General features: G+C 27.4%; 1 protein-coding gene across 3 annotated transcripts in view; it reads right to left on the reverse strand.

The window, feature by feature from the left end:
* Positions 1 to 293: 293 nt before the first annotated feature.
* Positions 294 to 18,661, reverse strand: part of LOC136977779 (uncharacterized protein PF3D7_1120600-like) — a 45,387-nt gene continuing 27,019 nt past the window's right edge. For all 3 annotated transcript variants that reach the window (XM_067273330.1, XM_067273332.1, XM_067273331.1), the window contains 9 exons: positions 18,330 to 18,561; positions 18,077 to 18,256; positions 16,078 to 16,144; positions 8,957 to 9,032; positions 6,311 to 8,891; positions 3,286 to 3,421; positions 3,031 to 3,193; positions 1,264 to 1,363; positions 294 to 1,190 (listed from right to left, as the gene is read on the reverse strand). In XM_067273330.1, coding sequence (XP_067129431.1) covers positions 1,062 to 1,190; positions 1,264 to 1,363; positions 3,031 to 3,193; positions 3,286 to 3,421; positions 6,311 to 8,891; positions 8,957 to 9,032; positions 16,078 to 16,144; positions 18,077 to 18,256; positions 18,330 to 18,561 — 3,664 coding nt within the window. In that variant the 3' untranslated portion in view covers positions 294 to 1,061. The remainder of the gene's footprint in view (positions 1,191 to 1,263; positions 1,364 to 3,030; positions 3,194 to 3,285; positions 3,422 to 6,310; positions 8,892 to 8,956; positions 9,033 to 16,077; positions 16,145 to 18,076; positions 18,257 to 18,329; positions 18,562 to 18,661) is intronic.

The raw sequence follows: 18,661 nt of genomic DNA on the forward strand, positions 1-18,661 counted from the left end.
AAACTAGTTTTAACTCTCATTCATTTTTGACTAGCAGTAAATTCTAGTTTTAACAATGACATCCAGTAAAAACTAGTTTCAACTAAAACCGGGTTTTTACTGTAACATACATATTTAATTCTTTTGAATAAAATACAGATTGCTTATTTCTATGTCCAGCCCTTCAGCAAATAACATCTAATAGATATTATTATTATACCAAAACAATATATGCACTTAATAAACTTATCTGGTTTTATTACCAGAAACTGTTTTATACAATTATGTATTATGGGAAATAAATAAGCAAACTGTTAAGCTCTCTCTCTCTTTTTATTGTAAGATAAATGAAGGGGATACATATTGTTAAGTAACAACAGACTATGTTGCAAATGACTTTAAACATTTTGATTAGATCAAAGTATGCATTTGCTCGATTTAAATTTGACATCAAAAATAAAATTTGTTTCTTTTGATGACTTTGAAAACAAAAGAAAAACTGATTTAATGCCATTAGTGACTAGACTTTGTTAAATCAAATTCAACAATAAATAAACTATTAATCATATAGATTTGACAATTTCATTCCCCTTCAAATTTGAGAGAGAACTCGGGATCGTGTTATACCATTGCTCATTGGGCAATGGAAACTTCACTCACAGATGTGCAGAAATGAGTAAATTTATTATTATTTTACTCTTGATTTGATATATTAAATTCTGCATATTTTATAACAATAGAGTTTCATCAAGGGCAACCCAAACACGATCCCTCAAAGAGTTACCTTTGGTCAATACTTTTTAAACTAATGGAGGAATGTTAATTCCACTCAACATTAGTTTGTTTATTTATTTTTGGTTTTTTTAAATTTATTTACTTTTTAGTTTGTAATATTTTATTGGAACAAACAGAAAAATAAAGAACAACATTATTAGGATATTAACTGGCTGACTAGGATTATGGAATAGAAAAACAAACAAAACATTGCACAGCTACATTAAATCTGAGAGTAAATCTGGAAATAAAATTTTCAATTATTTCATGTTTGATGGGAAGGATAAATTAATTTTAGATCCTAATTTTTAATGCTTATTTCCCTTCTGTTGAGGCCAGCTGCTAGAAATAGGTAATCCATGCTGCACTTTTCCTCGTCTTCTCTTCCGGCGTATACATTTACTTGAAATATCTTTGGAAATTTCTCTCTCTGTGTCCTTTTAAAAAGTCAAACATACTTTTGGAATAATATTCTTAAGCATAGAATGAATTTAAATTTATAAAATTTACCTGCGGAGCTGATGTTGAAAGAGATGGAAAATCAGTTTCTGAATCCAAAGTATAATTACACTTTCTATGACGACATTCTTCATGTCTAAAACTTCCTTCGCTAAAAAGATAATAATAATAATTTTTGTGGTATTATTCAAATTATTTTAAAAGTTTATGTATTTTTAATAAACATTTTTAGCTTTACCTAATAATAATAAATTAACAATACTAAAAAAATCCTATTTAATGGAGTATCTTACATTCATTACGCCTGGAAATATAATGGATATCTGATATCCCATATTCCATTCTATTAATTATGTATTCTATTATGTATGAGTAATGAATACAGGGTGTCCCATATAAAACTGGTCAATTCACGAATTGAGTAAATTATTGTAATCTTCATATTAGGGATAAGGGACAAGAGAGAGAGAGAGAGAGACTCTGAAAATCTAGCTTCACTCATTAAACATTATGAAAACTTGTATAACCAATGCTTCAATTTTATGTGGGACTTCCTATATAATTAAATCAAATCTCTCCATAGTAACTAAATGAAAAGAAAACTATAAAAATTAAATATTGTGTAAGAATAAAACTGTCAAACACAACCCTAAATGGTTATTTAACAACTGGAATGTTTAGAAATATTTTTAATTATATTTTTGTTGTTTGAATAGTAATACTTCTATATTTTATGTTCAATTTGTGAGGATGTCATTATTAAGATTATTTGTATTGCATCAGCAGATTCAGTCTCAAAAAATGTTTTATCAGTAATAAAATGACTCCTTGAAATTGCATTGATGTCTTATTGATGAAATAAAATGGAGTCACTTGTTATCAAAGAACAGAAAATACAATATCTTCTAAATCGTATTCCATGTTTTCCTTTCAGTTTCTTTTGTTTTATCTACAATAAACTGATAATATAAATGAAATTATTTATAAGTGAAATGGAAAACAGAATATTTGGGACAAATCTACACTGTATGAGTATTGAAAATATAATGGCTGCTAAATGATAAAAATTTTATCATTTTTCTACATTTCTGGTTTATTTCTCAACTAACATTAATGAAAATTTATTATAATAAATAAATAAATAAATACTAAATAAAACATTAAAATATTTTATATTTTTGTCATGTTAATGTGAGAATCAGAAATATAGAAGTATAGCAAATAGAAGCTGAGCAATTGCTCAGCTTATATTTGCTATAACTAACATACAAAGAAATTAATAATCATCTCTGAGAATCATTATATAAAGAGGGCATAATTACCAGAAATATATCTGCTTTCAAGATACATAATCAAGTGAGACACAGGAAATCAGTTCAAATCAGTTAAAGCATCTAATGAGATCAATTAATTAAAGCAGGAGAGAATAAAGTTGAAACATTTATTTACTGACATATGCCTAAACTTTTGTACTTTGGGGTATCTTTGGTGATTTCAGGAAAATTATATCAAATGAATATGTTTGCAGTACACTCAAACCTGTTTTTGTGCGGTTCTTTATTTGTGTGATTTGTTTTGTGCGGTATATGATTTCAATCAAATTGGTATACCGCACAAAAAAAATTGCACAAAACAAATCGCACAAAAACAGGTTTGAGTGTACTCAAAAGATTTTTCATGTTGCTCAAGATGCTCTTGATAAGATTAAACAAAGGAAAAAGTAATTGGATGAATTTGTAATTGCAACTTAAAATTCAGAAGACCTGTGGCTTATCTGCTATTTTTCAGTAATTGTCACAAGATTACTTTTTCTCAAACCTTGAATATCCATGGAGAAATGGACATGTAATTCCTTTAAAACATGATCCTTCTTCCCAGAATCGGCATGTTATTTTACTCAAATCATGAGAGTACTTGCAATCACTACGACGACAACTTCCTTCCAAATAGAAACTGCATGGCTTTTTTTGAGATATTATTTCTGAAAAAATAGCAGATATTAAGTTACTTGTAACAGAAAGTCAGTATTTTAAAAGTTTTTAAATACAAAATTATTATTATAAATCTACTTACTGTGTCTGTTTTTGATTTTTCGATTATGAGGAGTGCTAAAAGAACGACTACTACGCCTCCATTCATCTTCGAGATCTGACGAGTAAAGAACTTTATCTGCTGGCACCAATGGAAACATACTTCCACTTTCCAAATCCTGTTATTTAAAAAATTAATTAGTATTCAATATTTTTTGTATAATCATGTAAATAAAGATAACAGAAAATATTCATAAAGTATTTATACAAAAATATAAAGATTTACAAATTTTAAATTAGTAATACATTTTTAAAATATTTTTACAATAAGCATTAAATAATCAAATTGATTAACTCCTTGCAAAATTCAAATTTTGCTACTAGTAGTATTGATTTGCAGTTGCAAAATTAATACTTTTGAATTTTAACAAAATTTATATATATAAATTTTTTTCAGTAACAGCCAAATGCCTGGATAGCATTGCACTTCTTGAACAAAACTAGCAGAAAATTAAAAATATGAAATTCTACTGTAGTATGTGTTTCCTGTCTAAATCAAATGGCAGCCTCTTTTGGTGGAAATTTGAAAAACCTAGTTACAAACACACATTTATGTAGCTGCAATACACTTAGTTTTAAAAAATAATTTGTCACTTTTGAGAATGATTTTTTGTTTTTCAGTTGAAAATCCATTAGAGAAAGGAAAAAATTAAAAAGCAGCAGGCCATTTTCATAATGTTATTCAAAACAATGAAAAATACAGTAAATGTGTTCCACAAAAGCATATACAGGTATACCTCGAGTTACGTCACTCTCGAGTTACGTTGTTTGTCAAAAAAGTATATGGAAAAATAAAAATCAAGTTTAAGTCATTTTATTCGACTTTAAATCCATCCGCCACAAACATTGAAGTCGTAATATCACTAGAAAAGCGTTGAAAGCACATAAAATCATATTAAAATATGTACATTTACAGTAAATGTTAATATAATCATCATAAATCCTAGGGAACGAACCATGAAAACATCTGTGTTTCTGTGTTGTCGTCTTATTTAGCGGTCTTTAAGTGCTCATTATTGGCGTTTCCTCCATTATTGGCGTTTAGTTACGACGTAAGTCGTAGTTTCGACTTACGTCGTAACTACACAAGTAAATTCAACTTACATCATTTTTCAACTAACGACGGAACCCTTACGTCGCCTCTCCTGGAACCAATTACCGACGTAAGACGAGGTATACCTGCACTGTACATAAATCTAGCTATCAAATTTCATTACAAGTTTCTCAGAGGAAAGTTATTCACCTATACATATATCTCATTTCATAATTTTTTAAATGTCATTAAAATTTAATTTTATAAAAATTATTTGTACTGATACTTTTTATTAAAAAAAAAAATCAACATAAACATGTTAACTTAATGGTAGTTTATTATTTTTATCAGCTTAATGACCAAAGGAAACTTTGGTCATTAAGCTGATTAATACTTTTTACTCATATAGAACAGAACTTCTTGGATAGATGCAAGCATGCAGCAGGTCTTTCTTACTTTTTTTTTAATTAAACAAGAAAAAATAGAATAAAGAACAAGTTTACGAATCAAACCAATTTTTAAGCTTGGGGCAGCTTAAAAAAAAAAAGGAATACAAAAAAGCAAAAAGGCACAGCCACATTTTTGGAACAAGAATAATAAATGGAATAACAAACCAACACATCCCCAGCTGATCCAAATATACTAATTAAAACACTTTTCAGATATTATATGCCCAATGAAAAATGCATTACAATTGAACATTCAGATTTTACATCTCAGAAAATGAATGATTATTTAAACCCTAACCATTACTCTAAATGCAATAATAAGAAATGGGGGATTTTAATGTTTTTATACTTATTCAGTTATACAAGTGCAACCTATAGTATTACAATTTACCAAGTCAGATTTAAAATCTGAATTGTTAGACAATGAAAAACTTGGTATAAAAATAATATAAACATCAGCACAAAGAATGTAAACAAATATGTATTTTAACAATAAAACAATCTCAAACCAAAAGTCAAGTTTTTGTTCTCCTTGTTTGAAGTTTTGTATATTGCTGAAATTCTGAGGATGGAGTTCAAATTATTCCAAAAATATTGAAAAGTTTTTTTAAAAAGTATATTGATAAAAGAATATACAGGTATACCTCGACTTACGTCGGTAATTGGTTCCAGGAGAGGTGACGTAAGTCGAAAAACGATGTAAGTCGAATTTACTTGTGTAGTTACGACGTAAGTCGTAGTTTCGACTTACGTCGTAACTAAACGCCAATAATGGAGGAAACGCCAATAATGAGCACTTAAAGACCGCTAAATAAGACGACAACACAGAAACACAGATGTTTTCATGATTCGTTCCCTAGGATTTATGATGATTATATTAACATTTACTGTAAATGTACATATTTTAATATGATTTTATGTGCTTTCAACGCTTTTCTAGTGATATTACGACTTCAATGTTTGTGTGGACGGATTTAAAGTCAAATAAAATGACTTAAACTTGATTTTTATTTTTCCATATACTTTTTTGACAAACGACGTAAAATCGGGAACGACGTAACTCGAGAAGGACGTAAGTTGAGGTATACCTGTATTTTGAAATATCTTATATAAAAGTATTTATTTTTGTTCTTGAAATCAGTGTTCATTTTATTTAATATTTTAATTCTACAGCATACATCTTAACAAGAGCTGTTTAAGTTTGAAAATGTTAATTTATTTTAATGAATATTTTCAAGCATTTTTGTGTGTAACAATTAAAGAATAACAGATGTATAAATTGGAATGTATGACATCAGACTATTTATAAAGATTATATAACATGAATAAAATAAATGTTATGTAATATTAAAATTAATGGTGCACAAAATTCTTAATTTTATCATCATTTGGAAGATAATTTCTTAGTTTACATTAAGATTTATTTATAAACATTACAGCTAATAAAATTATTGTTACATTTATATTACGTTTCCCTATAATAAATCTGAAAATTTAATTAAATCATAATTTAATTTACTACTTACTGAATTGCGAAGGCCAAGAGAACTATTAAACTGATCAGAGTAAGTTTTGGAATCTGAAGAATCCCAACCACTATAGTCTTGTTTTCCACCATTATAATCATAATAAAAATCAGGAATTTCCAAATCTTCACTCCATTGTTTGCTTTCCAAAAAATATTCATTTTCATATCCACAATAAGTGCCAAAAATTGTTTCTGGACTTTCAACGTTACTACTGCAAGTTTCATTCTTAAGTCTAGTAATATCTCTGAACAGTTCATCCTCTTCCTCTTCAATTTCTTTCTTTAATGCTTCAAGATTTTTTTTATTATCCAATTTTTCTACATCTTTTGATGATATAATATCATTTAGATTATTAATATTTTGCCATGATGTAAAAGCATTTTCATTTAGATTCCAATCATCACTACTATCATTAGTACTCCATCTCCACATTTCTACACTTTCAGATATATTTTCAGAACAGAGAAATTGTTCTTCAGAAGTATTTATTTCTTTATTACTGTCAAATGAATTAAGTTTTTCAATAAGATTTTTTATTTCGTTGAAATCTTCAACTGGGGGTTGGCTACTAACACAATCAAAATTTGGTATTTCTGTATTGGTTGCTTTTTCTTTATAATAATTATTTTTCCACATTTGTACAAATTCTGATATATCTAAACTGCTCAATTCTATATCATCATTATAAACTTTCTTGTCACTTTCGAACTGATTTTTTTCAGGCAGTTCTTTAAATGAAGCTGGTTGAATATCGTTTTGCATATCTTGCATATCATAAAAAATATCTGATTTTTTTGGTAAATATTCATCCATTTCTAATAAATAATCATGCTTACTTTGAATTTCTAAATCATTTTCTGCATCAGGTAAAATAATTAGATTATCAAATTCACATTCTTCCGGTGAATCTGCATTTATAGTAAGCATCATTGTTACATTATCATCTACATTTTCCATCTCTAAAGAATCCTGATGAATTGGCTGAAAATGGGTCTTTGGAGAAGTGAGAAGATCATCAGAATCTGATGTTGGTGGTTCAAGAAAATCATGTTCTGTGGATTCTCTTTCAAAAGAAATTTTATTTATTTCAGTTACAGCTTTGGGTTTAGGAGAAGGAGTAACTTCTACAAAGAGACTCTCACCTTTATGATAAGTGAGTGTACATTTAGTTTTATTCAGAGATGTTTTAGTTTCAAGAGAAGAATGAATGCAATCATCAGAACACCAGTGATTATGTTGAATATAATGGCATGATTCATCAAAATTTTTTGACTCATCTAAACCCCAAGGAAAAGAATGATTATCCTCGAAACTGTAATCTATAGGTTTTTCATTAGGTTCTAATGGTAAAATTGAAACGGATGATGGAGTTGACCATAATGAATAAGTGCCTTCTTTATCTAAGTAATCATCATCATCGTCATCATCGTCATTGTAAAAACGATCTTTCCAAAGACTAAAATTTGAAAAATTTTCAGCACTATCACTTTTTCTTTTCTCAGAACCTAATGCTGGAAAAACATTGGGAAATGAATCATCTGTATTTTCATCATCATCATCAAATACTTCAATAAAATTATCCTCATTAGACAAAAACTTAGTACTTTCTTCTAATGCCTGTTTATCATTTTTCATTTCTGTTTCAGATGGTATATTATTTGCCAGCAGATAAGCTAATGGGAATAGTTTTGATGACGATGGACTAAGCAATTTAAAATCATCTGGACTGACAGTCCATATAGATTTAATATCTTTTATAGATTGTTCCAGAAGTTTTACAGAAAAGCATGATTTTTTAATATTTTCTTTCAATGAAACTTCAAATATAAGAGGATAATTAAATTCAAAATTACAATTTGATAAATCATTCTGAGCCCAGATTGATGCCAACTGATTATTAAATTTACCAGCAAAATTATTATAAATGTAATCTTCTTTTTCTAATGTATCATTAAATGAAACACCTAAAGTTGCAGGATATGACAAAACATCTAATTCTTTTGTATTTATAATTACATTTTCCCAAGCATGATTATAATCTTCAACTTTAGTTTCAGTTAAATTTATATCGTTGACAGGAACAACAACATGCGGATTATTCTCATCCAAATTAATTTCATTTGTTTTATTTGAATTAAAGCGATTAATTTGGGTCATTGAATCATCAAGCTTATTATGTATCTTCTTTTCAGCAACATTAATTGGAGTGAAGGGTAAACATTTAACAGAAAAAGGTATTCGATGTACAGACATCTTCAGTTTGGGAACAATGAATGAAGGTTTCTGATCATTTCTATTTTGTGAGATTTTCTTTGCTACTTCTAATTTCAACATCTCATCATCATTTTCTTTATCTGACATATCACTATGCTTATCAAAATTATCACAGTCTGAATACAATTCTTCTTCTGATGGTGTGTCAGTATATTCTTGTACATAAAAAGAACTGCCAATTCCATCATCAAAGCTATTTTTCTTTCTCTCCCATACAGATTCAACTTTCTTGCTCTCTTGCTGTTGGCACAGCTGGGCCAATGGTTCAATTTTGCCACAAAGAGCTGGAAAGGCTGCATAGTATCTGTAAAATTTTTTAAATTTAATTTGCTGTATATAATTAAATAAATTAATACTAAAGAGACACACTTTTCTGCTTGTTCCTGGGGAGATGAAAGTAACACTTTTGATCCAAGTTCATCCTTTGTACATTCTTTTGAGTTAACTGAAATTATGAAAAGTTTGTATTTAAAGAAATATATTTAAAATATTTTAATTGTCATATATTTGATATGACTAAACAAACCAATTATTTAAAATGATTATTGGTTTATCAATTATATGATAACTTTTTAATGCAATGGACCTTTATTTTAAATTGGTTCAGCATATGATAAATACTGTAAAATGTGCTTACTGTAATCACAGATATCATCAGTTGTTTAATGTCATCAGAATAGTGAGTTTCAAAATATGTAATTTAATAATTATAACAACATTAATACAATTAAAAACACATTTTTTATTATTATATTTATTATAATATATAAATATTATAATTAACTGCTACTGAGTGTTGAGTGTGTTGGCACAAAACAAATCAGTTTCATTTAATGGACTAAAGCAACACATGGGCAACCTGCCAACAAGATGCCTACTAAGAGAACTTTCTACAGGAAACTGTAGAAAGTTCTCTCAGGAGGCAGTTACTATGTTACAGATATGAAGAAAACCCAGAAAATTTCACATGGCTGATCTGTTGGTGAAGCATGAACCCAAAACAAATTACCAGTGTTTAGTGGTGTGGTTTTATACAGTTAGCCACTGGGGGGAACCAAAACACATTGAAATTTAAAAGCTCCAACCAACTTATAAAATTAAACTATCAATGTTGATTTATTCATTTTGTGGAAAGGCTGTCTGACCACTTGAGAAATAATGAACAAGTTTATAATAACCTCTCAACTCATCAAATATAGCTAAACAAAACATTTGCAGGTTTCATCCTTACAGATCACCTTGGTTTGATAATGTTAAAATGGAAAAAAAAATTTCAACCTTTGCATGTTTAACTCAACTAACTCCTGCTTAGATTTAGAAAACTTTCTACAGTTAAAACAAAAATTTATTTAAAGCCACTAAATAAATTTTATAAATGTGGCTATAGATCAAGGATTCAAATTCAGTTAGATAAATGATTTTTATTATGTAGATTTGTTTTCATTAAAACTTGGAAAATCTTCCCTTCTGAAAAAATTAAATTTTCAATGACCATATTTTGATAATGAATAATATTCAGTGTTTCTGAGAGGAAATCATAGACACCATTAATAAAATAAAAGTTAGCTCTGTTCCAGGAAATGATTATTTTTCTCCTTTATTAGGATATTAGGATCAAATTTTATTCTTTATCTATTAAAATTATATAATGAAATTTTAAATACAAATAATAATAATTAAATTAATAGTGATTTACATAAAAGAAAACAGACAACTCTTCTAATTACAGACTGATTTCTTTACTCCTTATTATATAGAAAATCTTTCCATCATTGTTTAATCAAGTGAATTGCTTTGAACAATAAATCATTATCAATTTTTACATAGGATGGTAATTACGTTTAAAATTAAAACTGAAGACACAGACTGTTGAAATAGCAGTTACAATTTACTCCCTTTCACTGTTCCAGAATACAACTTTTAACAAATGACCTGTCTTTATAGGCTACTTGGCTGCCAAATTTTTAAAAACATTTCCTTTTAAAACAATGAAATTATACCTAATAAAACAAACAATTTTTAAAAATTAGAGCTGGTACACACATTTTCTTTCTTTCCCATCCATACCATATCAACTCCAATATGGTACTGATGAAAAAGAAAGATATGATGTCTATGTAGTAACCGCTCTAATTTAAAAAAAAAATTTTTAATTAGATATTTTTTCATTGTTTTAGAAGGAAAATTCAAAATTTTCAAAAATTCAAAAATCAAAATTTTTTAAAATTTGGAAACTAAGTAGCCTACAAGGGATGGTCAATCATTAAAAAGTTGTACTCTGAAATAGTGAAAATAAAGAAAGGGTAAGTCTATTTCAACAGATTTATTTAAAATTAAAATTGAAGACAATCTATTGCAATTTGGATTCATAAAAGTAAAAGCACAATATAATAACAATATAAAAACAATATCTTCTAGTGTGTTTATACTTTATTCCTTGATAAAAAGAAAGCAGTCAAAATGTTATCATTTAATTTCTTGGTTTATTGATTTCTGTAAAGTAATACCTTCAAAATTTCTATACAAAATGAAAATCCTAGAAATTACTACAAAGCTTTTATCATTGAAAGATATATTGTTTTCCAATTTGCTTGTTCAAGTGCTTATGGGAATGGATCCACTAACTTATTTCCTTTAGAAAGAGGCCTTTCCCAGGATGATCTCAAGCCCAATTTTATTTACTTTATAGACCAATGATCTTGCTGATTTATTCATTGATCTGGAAGAAAACCGATTTACTTTATCTAATATTGATATTCATCTCTTATGGTCCATCAACATTATTGTTTTATTGTCAAAGACTCCATCCAGCAGATATGCAATGGAAACTTGCTTTCAACTTATGGTAAAAATAATGATTTAAATATCAATGAAGACAACACAAAAAATTTTGTTTTTAGCAATGGTGCCAAACTAAGAAAGTAAACAGTTTTTATGGATAATGTTTGATTAGAGATGATTGAATAAATTATTTAGTAATGTCGAAATTTTAACTTTTAACCTTTTCATCTCTTATTAAATATCAAAAAAAAACTTCGGCATAGGATCTCAGCAATAATAAATCTAGTTAGTAAAATAAGACTTTCTAATCTATCTTTATAAACAACTTTGTAGCTTGCTGATTAAATCAGTGATGTTATATAGCAGCCAATTCTGGGGCATTTTTCAGCTAGATAATTTGTGGAAATTATACATATTATTTTATTGAAGATCATTTCTCTATGCATAATACCTTAACAATGCAATTAAAGCAGAAGTAGAGATCTTAGATATTAAAATTATTGTACTCAAACATTGTCTCAAACATATACAATGTTTAAGAACTATAATTTTAAAATCTGCTTAATAGTTTTTATAATTTAAATATCAGAGTGCTAAATTACATGATTCATTTCCTTGGAATATGAGGCCTTCAAATCTCTAAAAGATCTATTCTTCAAGAAAAAGGAGATCAACTGCTATTCAGTACTAGACAACATCCTATATTCAACTGACTGACTATTCATTAACTGTATTGAATCAGCTTTTGTCAATCATATTTTATACTAAATCATTATTTTTAAAAAGAGTTAATTTTCAAAAAGGAGAAAATCATGTGCTAAATTTTATTTGTGATGGGGACCAGTGCGGTACTAAAATGCTGGGCTCTTGTGACTTTCCCATGCTTTACAACAGATATATTGATTTTAATGTTAAAAAACATCTTATTCAATTATATTTAAATATGTTTTATTGCATTTGGAATGACATAGGGATTCTGCTAATTAAGTTATACCAATTTTATAAAGCTGATTTATACTCTTTTCAACAATTATTATTTATCTAAAAAATTGTGTAAACTTCTTAGATATTCAAGAAATGTTAAAATGGCTGATGTAAATGCAAATATTAATTTACTTAACAAGTGCCATCATTTGTTGAAGCTTCCCTGACCACAACTCAAATTGACAAATTGCTTAAACATGTTTTGCAAAGTAATGACATCACTGATTTGAATGAAATTTTGCACATTAATAGAAGTAATAAACTGGCAGATCGTGACAAAGGCCAAATTTTAAAATCTGAACTATAACAGGAAATATCAGGGGTCAAATGTCATCCCATGTTAAGTCAATGGGAAAATTTTGCATTGTAATAATGTAACAAACAAGCACATGCTACTCAACTTTCGAAATACAGTAATGCTCTTGCCAAATTGTTTATGAATACTGATCTTTTTCCATTTTTCTTGAAAAAATTGATCATATTTAAATGAACTTATTATACCTTCACACAATGTTTATTATTTAAGTTAATGAAGTTTTAGAATGAAAGTAAGAATTCACTGCTTATGGAGAGTGCAGAATTTAGCACCTCCTAATGATCTAACATTAGTTTGCAAGCCACTGCTGTTTTTCACTCAGAGACAAAGTTCTCCTAGTAGCTACAGGGTGGGATATAACACCTGATTGTTTTGAAATGCAGCTGATTCCATTACCATTATTAGGTAGCACTGGTGGAGTGGGAATGTCCTGCTTGCTTCCTGAAAGTGCTATTCATCATGAAACATTGGTCTGTGCAGGAGTGTGTTACTGCAGTAGAATTGTTTATTAGCACAAATTTAGTTACAGCTGCATAGTGAATGTTTCAGAGACATTTTAATATACAAGATGCATCATCTAGAAACACCTTGTTATCGTGAGTTATGAAGAGGCAAGAAGGGTCATTGCAAGATTCAAAGCTGTCTGGTCACCTTTGATCCATCACCTGAGAATGTGAATCATGCACAAGCTACATCTTCGAAATTCAAAAAAGCCAGCTCAAAACCAAGGTCTACAGGGATATCTGATGGTTAATGTTTATGGGACATGTCCAGCCAACATTAGAAAACTGAAGCAATATATTCAAATGGTCATAAATAACATTCCATAGAACATCTTACAAACAGTAATGCATTCTCTTCCAAATAGATTGGAACAGCAGTTGAAAAATCAGTGGACAACTTAGAAACATTATCTTAAACTCAATAAATTGTTTCTTTATGTATCAATAGAATATATTTTTGGCAAACAAATATTTTAATATTATATTTAAAACAATCAGGCATTTTCCCCATTCCAGGCTTGATCTACCCATTTTAGGAATAAATTCAATTGAATTGAATAAACTGTTTTATTGATTAGCATTAAAAGAATGTTAAAACTAAAATTTCCACTAAGTGTAGTCATATTTACTTAATTTTATTAGTCATTCATTATCATGATTGATATAGGCTAGTCTTAAAATGATTACTGTAAGCAGATTCTACTGTATTTGCATTGCAATGAGCTTACAATTGCTACCAACTATATAAACAAAGATGGCAGATAAGTCAATCAGTGATATAAATGCAAGCATTTTGGGTAATATGCATTTATCATTTCAATTGTTTTGGCAAAACAAAAAGGTAACTTCAGTTATAATTTATTTTTTAACATTAAAAAGACATAAACAACACCTTTTTAACAATCCAGCAAATGTTTAATTCGTTAAAAAACGTTTTCGACCGATTTCAGCAGTCTTCATCAGTTATTCCAAAGTTAAGAACAAAGTATTCAAAAATTTATGAAAAACAAAAATAAATTCAAAGTGCGGTTGCGCAGAATAACGGAAATGCGCTTACATGTTAATCAAAACTTTAAAAATAATTATAAAAGAAAACACAATAAAATAAATACAATAAAAATAATAGTGTCGTCCAAACAGGAAACATCTATACATCCGTATCAATATAAAAGGACTTCCAGGCGTTGAATAATCCTTCGTATTTCTGTGATTGATGAATTCCGTGCTTACATGCACCTTGTGTATATCTATTTTTTTGAGAAGTTTCGCCGCCTGTATAGATTTTGTTGCCATAATAATTGCCGCTCGGTCTCAGAACAATCTATACAGGTGGTGAAACTTCTCAAAAAAATAGAGATATACAAGGCGCAGGTAGGCATGGAATGCATCAATCACAGAAATACGAAGGATTATTCAACGCCTGGAAGTCCTTTTATATTGATACGGATGTATAGATGTTTCCTGTTTGGACAACACTATTATTTTTATTGTATTTATTTTATTGTGTTTTCTTTTATAATTATTTTTAAAGTTTTGATTAACATGTAAGCGCATTTCCGTTATTCTGCGCAACCGCACTTTGAATTTATTTTTGTTTTTCATAAATTTTTGAATACTTTGTTCTTAACTTTGGAATAACTGATGAAGACCGCTGAAATCGGTCGAAAACGTTTTTTAACGAATTAAACATTTGCTGGATTGTTAAAAAGGTGTTGTTTATGTCTTTTAATGTTTGTTTAACTCCAGTACGCATATTCAACAATGAAATAAAAGCTAGTTTAGAATCAAAAATTTTTTATCATCATCATCATTTAATTTTTAATATTTATTTAATTTTCTACATGAAACTAGTATTTCTAACTTACTATAATTTAAGGTACACTGTATTGAATCATATGTTCTTGAAAAGCAAAACAAAAATTCTTTAAAGAAAAAGTTTTACATTTTAGAAACAATATAAGATATTAAATGTTTTTTTTAAAAAAATGGATTGTCCTGATCACTTCTAACAAATGCATTAAGCTTTAACAATCATTAATTCTAGCAATATTTCACAATATTTGGATTACCAAAACTATTTAACAATGAAATAAAAACTAGTTTAGAATTATGAAAATTAATTTAAATCATTAAAAATTTCTAATGATATAAATTAATTTTCTCATAATCAGAAACTAAAATTAAGAATTCCTCAATTGTTATTATTAGCATTGATAAATATTACTATTAATAGTTTTAAATAATAATCATCAATGTCAGCAGATTTTGCAACATTAACTGATCATCATCAAATGTGTGAAAATTAAGTAATGAATAGAAAATTATTAATTATCCCAATTGATTGTTATTAATTTAGAAATTCTGATATCTTGTAAAATTTATTTATTAAAGTAATTTCAGATTTTTTAAAGTAAAAAATTATAGATATATATAAAATAATTTCATAAATTAGTTTATCATCAACATCTTGCAACTAATTTATATCTAACCAATAGCATTAAATTTGTTATTTGCAAATTCAATTCTAAAACAATAGATGGATAAATTTTAATACTGTATTTTGACAAAATTAACTGTATTGTTATATTTATTTTCCAACTAAATTGGTAATTTTCTGTGTTTTTTTTCTTTTTTTTTTGTTTTGAATTAGTTTAATCTGGTATGAGACAATTTATTAATATGATAAGATATTGTAAGTGAGAAAGTATTTGTGAAAAATTAATCTATCTAATAATTAAAAAATAATCTTTATAATCTATTTTATGTTAATGCTAAAATAAGTTTTAAATTTAAAAAATTTTATATTTAAAATTTTTTAAAAACTTTAAAATTTTACTTTTTTGTATACAATAACAATATACTTAATGTTAAATATGACAAACTTATAAAATCAAATAACTTACTACCTTCTGAACACTGGATCTTCTTCAATTTGGCACAAACTTCATCAATTAGTTTTTCTATTCCATTTTTCTAAAATAATAGAGAAGTAAATTAATATTTAACTAATTTTCACAGATCTAAATTTTGACTTAACACTTTTAATCACTATTTGGATTACCAAAACTATTCAACAATGAAATAAAAGCTAGTTTAGAATCAAAAAATTAATTTAAATCATTAAAAATTTCTAATAATATAAATTCATTTTCTCATAATCAAAAACTAAAATTAAGAATGCCTTAATTGTTATTATTGATGTTGATAAGTATTACTATTATATGGAGTAATTAAATAAGATAATTCATTACTAAAATAAATTTTTTAACAAAAAGTAATAATTTAAAAATATTGCAATGAAAATACTAATTTGCAGTAATTTTCTTAATCTGTTTCAGTAAGTCAGAAAATTTATAAATATTTAGTGTAAATTAAAAATCTTTCAGAATTGTTATTTCTACCACACTAAGAATAATCTGTCTTCATGACATTAAAAAACATCAGTAATATCAATCTATGTAAAGCTGTCATAACAACAGACATGTCTTAAAAAAGTACTGACCAATTAGCAAGTTTAATATAAAATCTCTCGTGAATAAAGAGACAATCTATGAATTTAAATAAAGTCAAGTAGAACATGCAGTTAACCCACAATTTTACCATACCATTCATTCCAAGAAGTTGGAGTGAGTTTATTAAAAATTTCCCTGAAAATGATTAAACATTTTGTAATGCTTTATTAGTACTTGATTTTAACAAAAAAAAAATTTTAAAGTAATTGAAAGTAATTTGCTATTAGAAGCACTTTGTTCAAGACATTAATTTGTTCCCTGAATGAACTTCTATTGATGTAGAATAATTTTCTCCAGTTTCTTTTGTCCTCACTTTCTATAGACAAATGTACTTCTTCATATTTCATCATTTGTACAATTTTCTTAAATGTTAATTTGAAAAAACTTTGTTAGCATCAATGGCTATCAATTCATCTGGTCTTAGCTGTGGTGTGGGAAGTAATATCTCTGAGGCATTACTCAATGTATGTTTATAGTACAGTTACATACAAATCATTCTTAATTTTATGTTAGGTCATGTGTTTGTGTAGATGGTGTGTTGCTGACAGGAAACTGTCAGCTACACACCATCTACATTATTCCAAAACAAAATGCAAATTTCAAGGTCAAACCTGCTGAAAGTCAACATTTAAAGTACTCAATGCCAAACATTGTAAATGTCATTTTTCTCTAAATTAGAATTAATTTCTTCAATAAAACTTAACACAATGTTTTCTGCTGCAGAAAATACTGTGGTAATGGTGGCACTGTAAGGGACTGTATTTTGAAGTTAAACTTATGCATGAGCCATAACATTTTAAGTGTCAGAGTGCAATCCACACAACTTTTGGTGCTTAAAACATGACTTATGTTGAATTCATTTTTTTATTTCAGAAAATTTGTAACCTAGTGAGTTTTTAACCATTTTATTGTAAAATTGAAATGAAATCCTTCAAGACTTGAAGGAATTCATTCACTAGAAAAAGTGTTGTTCTCTCTCCTGAAAAGTTTGTTTTTTTGGCATTTACAACTTTATGGCATTGGCCACTTCATTTATTGAAATATTTTAACAATTATCTTATTTACATATCTGTCAAAGATATAAACTGTACATTTTAAATATATATATAAATATATAGAAAATTGTAATTGTAATGTGTATATAATGTGTAAAATATGCAAACGATTATTATACTTCAATACAACATTAACAAATTAATAAAAACAAAATAAAAATAAATGTAGAAAAATTTTATAATTCATATGCTTTTATAAAACACACTGTAAATTTTAGTACAAAATTATTTCAAGATAATATTCTGCATACAATATTTGTATAGTTTAAAAAAAATTGTAACAAACTATTTTAAAATATAGCCTATATATTTATAATTATATAATAATCTATAAATACCTGTTCAGATGCAGATTTCAAGCATTCAACTGCAACACTTTTTTTCCTCTCCTCTGAATCAAATAGCACCATACAGTTGCAATGATAAATTTCTGATTTAAACAGCTTTTCCTTCTCCCAGCTTTTCCATTTCTGTCTTAATTTTCCAGAAAGTGGCACAGTTAATTCTTTACCTAGATTCTTTAAATTAATTTTAAAATATTTTAATTGACATTTTAATTTAAAAAATTGTTAATAATATTTTTATACTTACATGATAATTCCCAGATTGTTTGTATTGAGACTTTTCAAGTTTACCAAATAAGTGCTCACATTCTGGTGGATCAAGATCAGCACCATCTTCTTTAAGAAGACTTAAAATGTAGCGTGTATAAACTCCATCAATACCCAAGTTTTCCAGTTCACCTTCTAACCAATCTTGAAGGGATGCAGGAGTAGTGCTTGATACTAATTGAGGATATTTCATTATTTTTCCACAATATCCACTGTAAAATTAAGAATTTTATCATCATCACTATAAAAATGGAAGTAAAAAGTAATTTTTAGAACAAAATTAAATCATAGAGTAAAAGTTATATCAGAAAG

The sequence above is a fragment of the Centruroides vittatus genome, unplaced genomic scaffold, assembly GCF_030686945.1.
Source record: "Centruroides vittatus isolate TY-2023 unplaced genomic scaffold, ASM3068694v2 contig_474, whole genome shotgun sequence".
Lineage (NCBI taxonomy): Eukaryota > Metazoa > Arthropoda > Arachnida > Scorpiones > Buthidae > Centruroides > Centruroides vittatus.